We start from the raw sequence: 13,195 nt of genomic DNA on the forward strand, positions 1-13,195 counted from the left end.
TGAAAGTAATAAAATCACTTTGTATCTCTAAGATGAGTTTGTTTTGCCCTTGGAGTGTTTTCTCCCAGTCCTTATTTCAGTTTAGGAGGCCTTCCTTAAATGTTCCTGTCCTCTGCCCAGCTTTGGCACGGGAGGGTGAGTGAGCAGCTCTCGTGGGTGCCTGGCATTCGGCCAGTGTCACACCATGACAGCTCCAAAGACAAGAATTAACGGGACAAATCCTGAGGGAGTCAGTTTGTCTCCTGTCAGCTGGCTCACAGAGATGGGATTGCAACTGCTCTAGCCAGTGGGCAGCAAAACCCATCCATATGTCTGTGACACAGCACTGGGCAGCTCCTAACCATGCTCCCAAAGGTTGCAGCCCCTCAGTGCCACACTGGTGGCAGTGACTGCCATGACCTGGCATCCCTGCCATGCTGATGGGCAGAGTTACACTCCTGGCTGCTGTGTAGAGGGAGAGCCAGCCCATAGATGTGTCAGGTGCAGTGACAGCAGCTCTGTGTGTCCCCAGGCCCGCTGTCCCCAGGGGCACAGGCACCACTGTCCCCTCGGAATTGTCCCTGTCCCAGCAGGCCCCCTCTGCCACCGCAGCACCGCTGCCCAGCCTCCCTGAGGAACCTTCTGCTGCCAGACGGGCAATTTGCAACCATTACGGGCTTTATCTCAAAAACTGTTTTTCCCCGATTGGAAAGATGACATTTTAATAGCCGGGCTGTGTGAGGCGAGGCGGGGATGGGCGGGGGGGACCGACGGCGGAGCTCTGAGCTGCCGGCAGCGGGACAACAGAGGGCACCAAAGGCTCCAGCCCGAGGAAGTCAGGGCATAAATGAAGCGCTGGTGTTCGCACGAGTTCAGTGCTGGGCTCAGCCCTGCCGGGCTGTGACAGCCCCGGGACAGCAGTGACAGCACGGCCAGCACGGATCCCTTCCCTGCCGAGACATCCGCGGCCTGTGTGAGGAGCAGCCCGCCTGTGGAGCAGGTAAAGCCAGCCCTCCCTTCCCTGTCCCACAGCAGCGACCGTGCCCTGCCCGGCCCCTCAGGGAGCGCCTCATCCCCTGCTCCCCGGCGCTCAGTGCCGCTGCCCGGCTTCCCTGCTGCTCCCACAGCTGCTCTGCCTCTGTTCTGCAGCCACATCCCGCTCAGGGGCTCTCTGCCCCTCGCTGCAGGTCCCATTAGTGCTCCCTCAGCAGTGGGGACAGCTGGTACACGGCCCTGGAGCTGGCACACGCCCTTGGAGCTGCCACCAGCTCCGTGCTTGTGTGGGGCTCCCTGGGGCTGGCATGTCCAGCCCGGAGGGCTCTGCTGTTCCTCAGGCCACTGATATGGCAGAGTGGCTTTTTCACTGCAAGGTGACCACAACAGGCTGCCAGGCAACAGCTGCAGCATAGGCTGAAACCACAGAGTGGCCAAAACCTATGAAGCTGAAAGCCCAAGAGCACCAGGACGCTGGCTGTATGTTAATTCCTTCATGAATTCCACCCTAAAAATGACTGTACGCCTGGGGTTCAGCGCTGCTGTACCAGTTCTGGTGCTAGGGCAGGTGTTGTGCTTTCCTCTGCCAGATCTGTCTCCCAGTCTTGGACACTAGAAACAGTTCACTTACTTAATGCAATCATCTATTTTCACTGCAATTTGCATGTTGATGTTTAGAAGCTGCTGACTTATAAGGCAAGGTATTGGTAAGAGATTGTAGGAATCTGGGCACTTTCTGTGCCCGGCTCATTGCAAACCCTTCCTATATGAGCTGCAGACAAAATCTGATTCATCCTCTTTGCTGGTGGCAAATGCCCTGAGATATTTAAAGGAAGAGCAGGAGATATGTTCTCAGATTCATGTTTTCTGACTAAAATTTTTGCTTCCTACCTTTGAAGGCTGAGATCAGACACGTGCTCATTTGCTCACTTTCCCTTCTTTCTCTGGAGGCCTGTAATCTGCTAGGACTGCTGATACTCCTGCTGAGCTGTTCCTCCCCACCAGAGGAATGGATTTGTGTTTGGGGGCACAAATCTTGCTCACAGCAGGCACCCACCCACCCAGCAGCCTGCAGTTGCATTCCCACTGTCCCTGGGAGCAAAGCCACTGGGCTGGAAGGGCTCAAGCCCTGAGGATTTTCTCAGGTCTGGCAAGACTCAGAGTAAACCCAAGGGGTGGCTTCAGCAGCAAACCAAGGGCTGTGGAGGGCGAATGGGGAATGCTGCTCAGGAAAAATGGGGAATGCTGCTCAGGGCAAATGGGTAATGCTGCCCAGCTCTGGTGTGGGCTGTCCTAAAGCCAGTGTCTCTGACAACTGCAGCAGAGCAAAGGTAACAATGAAAAATAGTATTCTGCTTTGCTCTGACCCAACTGTTCATACCAGGACTGGAGGGATGGTGAGGCAGGCTTAACCCTGCACCAGCAGCAAGAGAGGGCAGTCTCGGTAGTTTTGTGGACTGAACAAAAATCAGTTCAGGTTTTTGAGGCTGCCCACATGAGCAGCACATGGACACAAGGAGCTGCAGGGCCATGAGAGGAGGGCACAGCCGCAGGACACTGCCAGTGAGCCCAGTCTCATGCCTGCACTCTTTCCTTGCAGAGACAGCCCAGCATGGAGAACTGCACTGACAGAGATGCACATGACAACACTGTGGTGCTTCAGCTGGTTGTGTACATCCCAGTGCTCATTCTGGGGATCCCACTGAACGCAATTGCCTTATGGGTCTTCTGCTGCAAAATCAAGAGCTGGACTGAAACCAAGGTGTACATGATCAACCTCATCATGGCAGACTCTTCCCTGCTCTTCACCCTACCTTTCCTTCTGTATTTTGCCATCGACAGACATCCCATAGACCGGCTTTGTTTAACCATACAAAACATCTATTTTACAAACATGCCTATGAGCATCTTCATCATCACCCTGATTGCGATTGATCGATACCTTGCAATCAAGTTCCCTCTAAAAGCAAAGATCTTTCGATCCCCGCTGAAGTCAGCTTCTGTCTGTGGCTTATTCTGGATAGCAATGATAACTTATTCCCTTTTCTATCGCACACATCACGGTAACCAGGACGGTTTTTGCTTTCAGAAACAATCTATTCTACCTAAATATTCCTCCTTATTCTACAGCATCTGTGGGTACTTTATTCCCTTAGGGATTGTGATGTTTTGCTCCGTACAAATCATCAGATGTCTAAAAAAGAAGATGGCCACAGGTCCTCATGAGACAAAATTATTCCAGAAGGCAGTGCAGATAGTTTCTGTGAATTTGTGTGTGTTTGCTGTCTGTTTCTCACCTCTCCACCTCTCACTGCTCTTGCGGTTTGCTGTGGAAACTGCTGGAGCTTGTTCTCTGATGCCAGGAGTTATAACCTACATTAAGGTCTCTGCATGCTTAGCAAATTCTAACTGCTGTCTGGATGCATTTTGCTATTATTTTGCAGCCAAGGAATTTCCAGAGTTTTCTTCTATGTTCCCCAAGTGTATATTTATCAGGTCCAAGATGAACCAAAGCGAGGAGTCACAGCCACCCACGGATCAAGAGATGATATGAACAAGGAGTAGTGCATGGCAGGTGTTGAGTGCCACAAAGCTGCTCAAGTTTTGAGGCACAGGCAGTGGAGCCACATACAGTGTTTGCATTCATTGTAGGCACAGGCATATGGACAAAAAGGGGCAAACCCCTCCAAAGGGTCTGATGTTAACTTGAATTTTGTCCTGCTGTCCTCAGTGACTTGACTCCAGCTCTGACTACTGTCTGGTATCGTTGCATCGCAGCTCCAGGCGCCTCCTGGTGGCAGCTTGTGTTGGTTGGCTTCGTGGTCCTTCACTTTCAGCATCTTCTGACTTGTAAAACTCTAAAACATTTCCTCCTGGGACTGCAAGCTCACATTCTGCTGATGTAAACTTAGAGACAATTAACTTCCTTAGTGACAACTGACATCTAGTTCCCCTACGAGTCTGTCACCACGCCAAAGTGACACAGGTTCAGACCACAGTCTGAAACCACTGACTAGACCTTGCTGAAGTAAACACACAAAGGACTGTTCCCAGCACAGAAAGTGTCCCATATCCAGACATTAGATCCACCTGCTTTGTGTCAATGCTTGGGCAGGCAACACAGCAGAACCTGCAGTGAGCAACACTGCCGTAAGAACAGATGAAACTACTCAGGTCATTCAGCTGATAACTCCAGTCCCAGTTTTCTTCACTGGTGTATTTTCTAATGCTCTGTCATTACTGGTGCTTCACTGCAAGCAGACAAAGTAGCCTGTGTATGTATGTGACCAGTGTAACCACTGCACACTGTTTAGTCCTCGTTCTGCCTTCTAAATGATCTTTTCAGAGACAGGAGAAGATATGGGAGACAAATAGTGCCTGATGTTATCAACCATCTATTGCTTAAGGAGATGTGTGAGTGTTGTCACCCATCAACAAATATGCTGCAATTAACTACCCCCAGAAAGTAAGAGGCTTCTTGACAGCCATCTCTTACAAGCCAGGCAAGTGGTGTTCAGCAAGGAAAAACACTGCTACTTCAGGAACAGCACAGAGGGCCTTCAAAAACATTTCTGGACCTAGGATTCCCTTCTGAGACCTTGCATCTCATTGCTTATAATGAATGCCTGTTCCAAAAAGATTATTATGATTTTTTTTATTATTTTGAAAAAAGAGATAAAGATTCATATCAACCTACTGTTAATCCAGACAGGAAAAAACTTGCTTATTTTTGCAGATTCAGTCATGCTCATGTTTTCTCCCAGTTAACATGGAGAACTTGTTCAATTTACAATGGGCTCCAAATAGGTTATCTACTCTGAAATACTGATCAGCAATGCTTTTTATACACATACAGGTCTGATAAGTGATCCTTTTTCTCATTGTAAAGGAAAAATTAGTTGATTTCACAATCTCTGTTATCATTAAGATTTTTTTTGCTGTTTCCACTGAATGTATGAAAACAAACAAAAAAAAAATCCATACTTTTGCAAGTGAAAATAAAGGTGTCATAGTAACATATCTATAAATAAATATTTATTTATTACCATTATACAGCAGAGTCCTCTACTCTTAATGCTAAACCTATACTGGAGATTGGGAGAAAAGCCTTTGCCACAGAGATATAAGATCTGCCTTCTAGCAGGGTATTTAACAGTGAAACCCAAAGATGAGCAAGGAACTTCCTGATTATCTGAAGATATAGGTTCTACCTCGGACAAAAGTTATTACCTGGTTTAAATGTCACGTTTAGGATGGGTTTCTGGCATCCTGCTTCAAATCTGAACAAAGCCTCAGCTCCCTGAGTGCTCCCAGTAAATAGAACAGATGAGTTATCAGACCCTGGGCCACAACAAACTGCTGGCCTCCATCCAGCACTGCAATAGCAGTCCAGGAGGATGGCGACATCCTTAACCCCAAATCTTTTCCATTTCCTAGCACAAGAGTCTGGGAAATGGTAGTGGGGACCAGCCATAGCTGCCAGAGTCCATCAGCTGCCCCAAACAGCAAGGCTGAACCACTACATTTTACCAACATTTCTGCAAAATGTAACTTTCCTGTTCCTTAAAAGAAAAAAAAGCGAATAATGGTTTCCACTTCAGGCTTGTGAGGGAAAAAAAAAAAAAAGAAAAAAAAAGAAGGAAGGAAAGGAAAGGAAGGAAAAGCTTACAAAGTAATTCAGAATCTTGCTTTTATGAATTTGCAAAAATAATCTGCTTTTATGTGAGTGAGTGAGTGAGTGAATGAGTGAGTAGCCCCCAATATAACGTTTTTGGCCCTCCTATGCATGGAAGGCAGGGGCTGGAATTAGACACTATTTTGCTGTTTGGTGGCATTTGGGCGGGCTGAGACCCGAGTTCTTATCAGAGGTTTGATCTCCAGGGGGCTGAAGGACAATACTGGGGAGCTGTGGCCTGGGTGCTGCTTTCAGGTGCTGGAGGCATCTCTGATTTTGTTTCCTTGGCACAGCACAGCTGTTCCAGGGGTGAGTGCTGCCTGGCAGCCTCCAGGGAACTCCACAAGCCCTGGAGCAGCATCAGGCTCTTGGGAAGCACAGGCTTTTCCATGCCCTGCTCAGTGTGTGGGCACAGATACTCAGCTGGTCCCTGGTGCTGCTGATGCCTTAGAACTTTAGCTTTTGTGTTGTTCATGTATTTGTAATCCTGCAGTTCTTTAATGTAACTCTAAACTCCACACACAGTGTCAGCTGCTGTTTTCCAGTTTTGGGCAGGCACAACAATTCCTCTCCAGGCTTAGCAATCAAGGACACCTCACTGCCTCAGGCCCTGAGAGATGTAAAATAAAAGTGAGTTGGGGGAAGCAAACTTGGGGTACATGGCTTCATTACCTGAAGCTTTAATTGGAAGATTGACCCCCAATATCAAATGGACAAATTTATAAAAGTGTGAAAACCTGTGACCCATCATCCATTTTTGGGTGTAGCCCTTGTGGGTCTTCGTCTGCCCTAAGTGTACCTGAAGGCCCTACAATAAATACAGCTGCTTTTTATTCTCCTTATTTTTTCTGGCCTCTGTTTTTAGGTAGCCCCACAAGGCGTCAGTGCAGGAGCATGGGGAGGGTTGCAACACAGGAGCCCCAACAGCATTTCCTGCCATAGGCAATTCCGTGCAGTGCTGGGGAAGGGAAAGGGGAAACAGCCCCAACAGCCAGGGCTGGTCATTGTGTGGGATTGCTTAAGTGAGCTCATTGTGAGGCACTTAGCCTCAAACCACCATCTGACATGCTAGAAATAAGACTGACATGTTTTGCTCTCAGCCCCACAGTTCTCTTTTGGTCAAGATCTGCTGTTGCACCATCCCCTCTGGCCGTGAGAAAGGCAGGAAAGCAACCCCGTGGGGCAGAGGCACTGCAGGGCAGCCAGAGCCGTGTGTCCCTCTCTGTGTGGGGAGATGGTACCAGCACCCCTCCCACCCTGCCAGAGGCTCTGCCCCTGCAGCTGCAGCCAGCAGGACACAGCAATGCCGGGGAGATGGAGATATTCCCCAGCAGGGAGAGGAGGCAGGAGCTCATCAGTCTGTCTGACAGCAGGCAATACCAGTGAATATTTTGTCCCGCTGGCTACTTTCATTCAGAAATCGCTTTTCCAGGCACAATGTGGTGGATGCTGGTGTCAGTGCAAGGTTCTCTGGGGACAGGCACCAGTGCTCTGCAGTGCTGCTGGGCCCTGGAAGAGCCTGCCCGAGAGCTGCCAGCAGGGACACAGCACAAGTGTCACCTCCTGTGCGCCACACGGGGACAGCACTCAGCACTGAGACAGGCCGTGAGCTGCAAGGCAGGGGAAATACCAAGTGAGCGTCAGTGGCCCATGGCAGGGGGGATAAAACCTGTGACTGCCTGGAAGGAGGGGACCCTGAGCAGCTGCAGATGATGGTGGCTGACAGAGGAACAGGGTGCAGAGAAGGATGGGGATCCTGATGCTGCCATGGCCAGGAATCAGGCACAGACCCAAGAGCCTCAGCAGGAGCCATCTAAGTTCTCTGCAGACAGCACTTGATCCTAGCTTTGCCTGCTGGTAGCTGGTGTTGAGTTTGCTTTGACACATGCTGGTGAGCATGCTGCTCACAGCCAGGTGCTTTGTGCCTAGTGACATGGCTGCTCCCTGTCTTGAGACCTCGCTGGGCTGATGGGACCCTCATCTGGCAACCACAGCACCAAGCTCTGGATGGAAGCATCACACTGGAGAGGTTCTATGAGCTGAGCCCCTCCAGGCACGACTTTGACTGCTCATGGTTTACACCACTGGTGATTTCCTGGAAAACAGACAAGAGGAGGCTGTGAACAACGCTTGAGGAGGATGCAAAGTTTTCTATACAGTGATGAAGCTATCACAGTCCAGAAGCTGGATGACTTTAAAGTACCAACAAGGACCATGACATAAAAATGTTGTTGGTTGGAGATCAATGAGCTGGGCACACTAATATGTCAGTAATGACTTGTAAGCATCCACCAAGGAGCAGCCCCAAGAAAGGCAAAAGCAGTCCCTGGAAATTTAGAAGTTTGTAATATAATGTGATTGTACACTGGCATGGAATTATTTTCAAGGGCTGGCTTGTGATGTGCAGACAGATAATGCAGAAATACTCCAGAAACTGCTCTAATGTGACCTTAGAGCAAAGGGGAAATACGTTTGCCCAAGACAGCAATTCAAGGTGCTAATATCAGCATCTTTAAGCTCATTGATCAACTTGTCTGAGCTTTTCTGGTAAATAGGCTCTCGTGGGGAGCCCAAGAGCACCCTGGGACACAGACACCTGCAACCACTGAGCAGTCACAGAGCCAGCAGGTCACAGGGTCACGGTGCCACGTTTTCTCAGAATTGCTGGCTGAGAAGAGCTATGGAAGACAAGAGAACTACTGTGATTCAGAGTGAAACGCTTTATAATAATCACAAAACTGCCTGGAAACCACTGCCCTCACCTCTCCAACAGCTGCAGGGCTTTTGGGGCTATTCTGTCCCAGGGCTCAGGCAGTGTGACAACAGAAGCCACTCCTGCTCCAATCCCAGCAGGGGTGGCACTCAGGAAGGCAGAGAGAAGACCTCAGGACATTCCAGGGCAATGGGGCCCCTCCAAGCAGTCTGTTGGGCGAGGAAGGTCAACAGGCATTGCCCAGCGAGACATCAGGCAATGGAAGGCAAAGCAAAGGAAAAAGCCAAAGCTATTCCACCTCCAGAGGAGCTGCTGCAGGGATGCAGGGCAGACAAGCCTCTCACCTCCCTGCAGGGCTATTGCAGGCTCCTCAGTCAGCAGGAGGTGGTACAAGCCACACCAATGGTGATGACAGAGGAAGCTCTGCCCTTTGTTCAGGAGCGCTGTGGGTGCTTTCTTGGCCAGCGTTGCTGCTCTCACAGCCACCAGAAATTGTGATCACAGGACACCTGACCGGTCATGTGCAAGGAGCACTGCTCGTCCTGCCTGCACAGCACTCCACAGCTGGGCTGGAGGAACGAACTCTCTCTGAGGACAGCAAGAGAACAGGTAATTTCTCCTGGCTATTTGAATTCTGCAAGGCTTCACCTTTCCCCAGCAGTGGTGGGACACCAGAATAGAGATGGAGAAAGAGAGGGCTGGAGCCAATATATTTTCAAATGTTCATTTTGATACTGACCACATCTGACATGTTTTGGGGTGCTTGAGGGCTGTCTCAGCCTTTGCTAGATCTTTTCTAGGTCTCCCTGTTACGATCTTCCCTTTTATCTTATGGGCTCATAACACATTTCTCGTGTCCAGAGGACAGAGCTGCTGCAGGTATCTGCTGTACCACATTCCCTCACCTCTTCAAAGGTGTCCTGGTGTGATTCTGTGATTCCTCTAGATTTTCAAAGCTAACCAAGACCCACAGATGCACATAAATGCTGCAGCACTCCCTTATGGTTTGCTCGCTGGTGTTGCTTTTGAGACCCATGAACCTTCCCCCATGGAGCCACGTTCCCTCTGCAGGGAAAACCCAAAAACATGTCAGACATCTTGGGCTTTTTGTGTCCATGAACAGTTGCACGTGGAACGTGCTTCTGCATTAACTCCTCCAAAGCTGGAGAGCAAACAGCAATATTACCCTTAGATCCAAGGTGATAAAACTACCTGCTAGACCAAACATAGATCACCTCTTCTACATCACATTGCTGCCATGGCATAGGTGAGTTTGTTTTGTCTTGGAACAGTGGCTGTAGTGCTTTTGAGATAAAGAGCAGCTTTGACAATCCTGGAAAGGCAGCGAGCAGACCCAGCACTCCGATTCTCAGTGCAGCCCTCTGAGTACAGAATTTGAAGGCAGCTGAAACCAGTGAGAGATACACTAATAAGAGATACGCTAATAATTGCTCGTGTCACTAATGAGAAGTGATGCAGAGGCATCTCAGGACTGAGGGAAAGGACAGCTGTCCTTCTGCTGCACATCTGGGACATTTTAAGCTGTGAGGTCACTGGCTGGCTTCCACTGAGCCCTGCTATAAAGGAAGGGATGAGAGCTGGGTTTAGGGATCCCCTTCCCACTATCAAATGTTTGCAGTGGCTCACATAACTCCTTGCTGCAGGATATCTGCTGCTGCCTGATCCAAGTCTGAGCCAAAACAGGGGCCCAAGCCTTTTTCCCTCCCACCCTCCAGGAGCAGTCTTCCCCACACAGGGCCCAGGGAGAATCCTTAAGTTTTTATCTCCTTCACAACTGATCAGGCTTGTGTCCCTGTCCCTCTTCTTCCCACTAGGTACCCTGCATCAGGCAAAAGGTGGCAAAACCCCAATCTCTCTCAATTAGAATTAATCACTAATCCAGAACCTCCCTTGTAAAAAGCTTAATTTGCTTTTGCAGGAACTGTACGTTTTGATACCCTCAAAATGAACCACAGCAGCTGCAATATCACAGCCTATGAAATATTCTCAGTTTTCCAGCTGTGTGTTTACATCCCAGTTCTGGTTTTGGGCATTGTGCTGAACGTGTTGGCGCTGTGGGTGTTCTGTTACAAACTTGGCAAATGGACAGAAACCCGAGTGTACATGGTCAACTTGGCTGTGGCTGACTGCTTGCTGCTCTTCACCTTGCCGTTCAAAACTCTGTCCCAGTTCCAGCACCTGAAGGTGGATGGCTGGTGCCTGGTTCTGGAAGGTGGCTATTTCACAAACCGCTTCATGAGCATCGGCATCATCACCCTCATTGCTGCTGACAGGTACCTTGCAATCAAGTACCCTTTGAGATCCAAGGCACTCAGGTCTCCTCTGATGGCAGCTTTTGCCTCTGGAGTCCTCTGGACAATCATCATCTGTGAGACTTCTCTCATTAAAAGCTTTGAGGACCGAAGAGAAGATGATTTTTGCTTTGAAAAATCTTCTGTGACACCCTCAGTGATCACACTGTGTACCATTATTGCGGGGTTTTTCATACCACTGCTCATCTTGAGTTACTGCTCCATACAAATCATTGCAGAGCTCAGGAGGAAGAAGACTGACAACTGTTGCAATGAAATGCTGACCAGGAAAGCTGTCTACATTGTGTCTGCAAACATGGCTGTGTTCATCATCTGCTTTTTACCTCTTTATCTCGGGCATCTCCTCCGCTTCGTCCTGGACTCCATCAGCTCCGACTGCTCGGCAATACAGAGCGTCAACAACTTCGTGCACTTCGCCTCCATCCTTGCCAACACAAACTGCTGCCTGGATGCCATTTGTTACTACTTTGTCAACCAGGAATTTAAGGAAGCATCTCCCAAGCTAGCAAAGTCCAAATCTGAGGCCGGTGAAGGAGCTGAAATTCAGCTCTCACTTGTAACACGTTAACACAAAACACATACAGCACGCATTTTATATTTGCCGTGTTCAACTGGGACTCACTAGCAGGGTTTCACACTTGCTTTTCATAAGAGTGGGGTGGAGGGACATTGTACTAATGGGAAACATTCAGATACATGATTCAGCTCTGAATCAGATAACCACAGCAGTCCAGGTTCTGATCTAAGGATCTAGATTGCCGTTGACAATTCTCTGCCTTAATGCAAATTTGCGTAAAAGGGTAGGGTAGATTTCCCCTGCCAAAATCCCCCATCTTTCATTTTCCCATGAAACCCAAAAGAAGCACAGGCACTGGTAAAAGATTGGGTTTTGTCTCTCATCCCCACCTTGGATAAGTTCTTGTGCAGCTGTGACAAAGAAATAGGCTATTCCATATGTCAACAAACTTCTAAAAAATCAGAGTGAAAGTATGCAGAAGAAGAAAGGAGGGTGTTTCTGTAAGTCACAATCTTACTGGTTTTTAGTTGCCAATAATGCACAATCCCATAATAGGCATTTTTAGCTTGCTTTAAAGAACTTTACAGCAATGTAACAGCAACCAAATGGTCATCATTACAACACATGGTCAGAAGAGATTGCAATTGCTTGTACTGGGGAAAAACTTGTGTGAGTCAAAATGTTTGAGTCAAATGGCATTAAAATTAAAGAGTTGGTGCGGGGCAGTGGGAACAAGGACTCTGTATTAGGACTCTATTCAATCTTATAGTGTAAAGTAGTAGCAAAGCTGTTCCAAAGAAATCAACCTGAATAAAGTTGTGTCTCTAGCATGGAAATTCACTTTTTAATGATTTAAATGGAAAAGGGGGGAGATGGGGTGGTAGAGGACCTGCTGTGCTGCCTGTCCACGAGGGACAGCTCCCTGTTGTCCAAGCCAGGGGCAGTGGGTACAAGCTCTAAGTGGGACTGGGATTTTTTTAAGGCAGAGCAGAGTGTCCCACCCTGTGGTAATTTTACCACAAACATCTAAAAAGTAGATGAAACCACTCAGCAGCTTCAGACCACACGCCCTGAACTGGGCTGCACCATGCACACACCTCCACTCACACCTCCTAACCCCAGGCTGGGCTGCTGGATTTGGTTTGGTTTAGGGAAAATTTGGGACGAAACTTCCAACAGGGTTTTTCTAGAAAGTAGATTTAAGTGACCCTTTTCCCAGCTGGTTCAGGAAAAGATTTCTTTGGAGAAAAGTAAAAAAAACCCTGTTTATTTAACAAGGAAAGCATTCACAAGTATATTAAAAAATAATAATACTACACAATAAAATTTCTTGTTTTTCTGAAGAGATGGCAAATTCAGAAAGCTTTTTTGGTGGGGTGTAACTCGGCTCACTCAGTCTCTTATCAGTCCCTTCTGTGCTGGAAATGCAGCGTCCCAGTCCTGGTGGACCACAGGTGTGAGCTCCTGGTGTTCTGGGTTTGCAGTCCACAGCAGGCTGATCAGTTTCAAGAAAAAGAAAAATCACAGTCTGGGGAATTTCTCTGCTTCAGTTAGCTAAAACAAACTAACTAAAAAGCAAAGGAGAGTTCTTTCTTTCTGTTTGTGCTGCAGACAACACAGTTCGTGAGAAGGAATGCAGAGCAGCAAATGCAGTTTCTGCAAACACACTGCACGCTTTTTTTATTCCCCTTCACTTTCAGAACCAGTCTTAGAGGTGCAGAAATTAATATCCAGCCTAAACAGGACAGATGACTGGTGACACAAGCATCATAAAGTCACCCTAGGACAGCTGCTGTCCATGTGCTGCTGCCACAGAAACATCCCTACAGCTCCTACAGCCAGCCCTGCCTTTGTGTCTCCTCCTGTTCAAGGCCATGGCAAAAGGAGGAACCCCCTGCTGCAGACAATGGTTGAGCAGAGCCCTCCATCCACCTGGGCAGTGGCTGCTCAGTGCACAGGCCAGCAGCAAAACCCTGCCAGCCTCC

At 48.5% G+C, this 13,195-nt stretch overlaps 2 protein-coding genes across 2 annotated transcripts; both read left to right on the plus strand.

Moving 5' to 3' along the window:
• Nucleotides 1–745: 745 nt before the first annotated feature.
• On the plus strand, nt 746–5,519 carry LOC102064014 (G-protein coupled receptor 35-like). Its single transcript, XM_005489582.4, has 2 exons — nt 746–979; nt 2,573–5,519. The coding sequence occupies exon 2, from the start codon at nt 2,585–2,587 to the stop codon at nt 3,524–3,526; it is 942 nt and encodes a 313-aa protein (XP_005489639.2). The 5' UTR covers nt 746–979; nt 2,573–2,584; the 3' UTR covers nt 3,527–5,519.
• A 91-nt stretch (nt 5,520–5,610) lies between these two features.
• Nucleotides 5,611–12,376, plus strand: LOC102063488 (G-protein coupled receptor 35-like). The gene is made up of 2 exons (XM_005489485.3): nt 5,611–8,969; nt 10,300–12,376. The coding sequence occupies exons 1-2, from the start codon at nt 8,681–8,683 to the stop codon at nt 11,259–11,261; spliced, it is 1,251 nt and encodes a 416-aa protein (XP_005489542.3). The 5' UTR covers nt 5,611–8,680; the 3' UTR covers nt 11,262–12,376.
• Nucleotides 12,377–13,195: the final 819 nt, after the last annotated feature.

The sequence above is a fragment of the Zonotrichia albicollis genome, chromosome 9, assembly GCF_047830755.1.
Source record: "Zonotrichia albicollis isolate bZonAlb1 chromosome 9, bZonAlb1.hap1, whole genome shotgun sequence".
NCBI lineage: Eukaryota > Metazoa > Chordata > Aves > Passeriformes > Passerellidae > Zonotrichia > Zonotrichia albicollis.

What these genes read in the sequence shown, in the direction of transcription:
- LOC102064014 (XM_005489582.4), top strand. Translation starts at nt 2,585, where the DNA reads ATGGAGAACTGCACTGACAGAGATGCACATGACAACACTGTGGTGCTT.
- LOC102063488 (XM_005489485.3), top strand. Translation starts at nt 8,681, where the DNA reads ATGCAGGGCAGACAAGCCTCTCACCTCCCTGCAGGGCTATTGCAGGCT. An exon ending in TGAGGACAGCAAGAGAACAG is followed by an intron (nt 8,970 to 10,299) that starts GTAATTTCTCCT and finishes TTGCTTTTGCAG; the next exon opens with GAACTGTACGTTTTGATACC.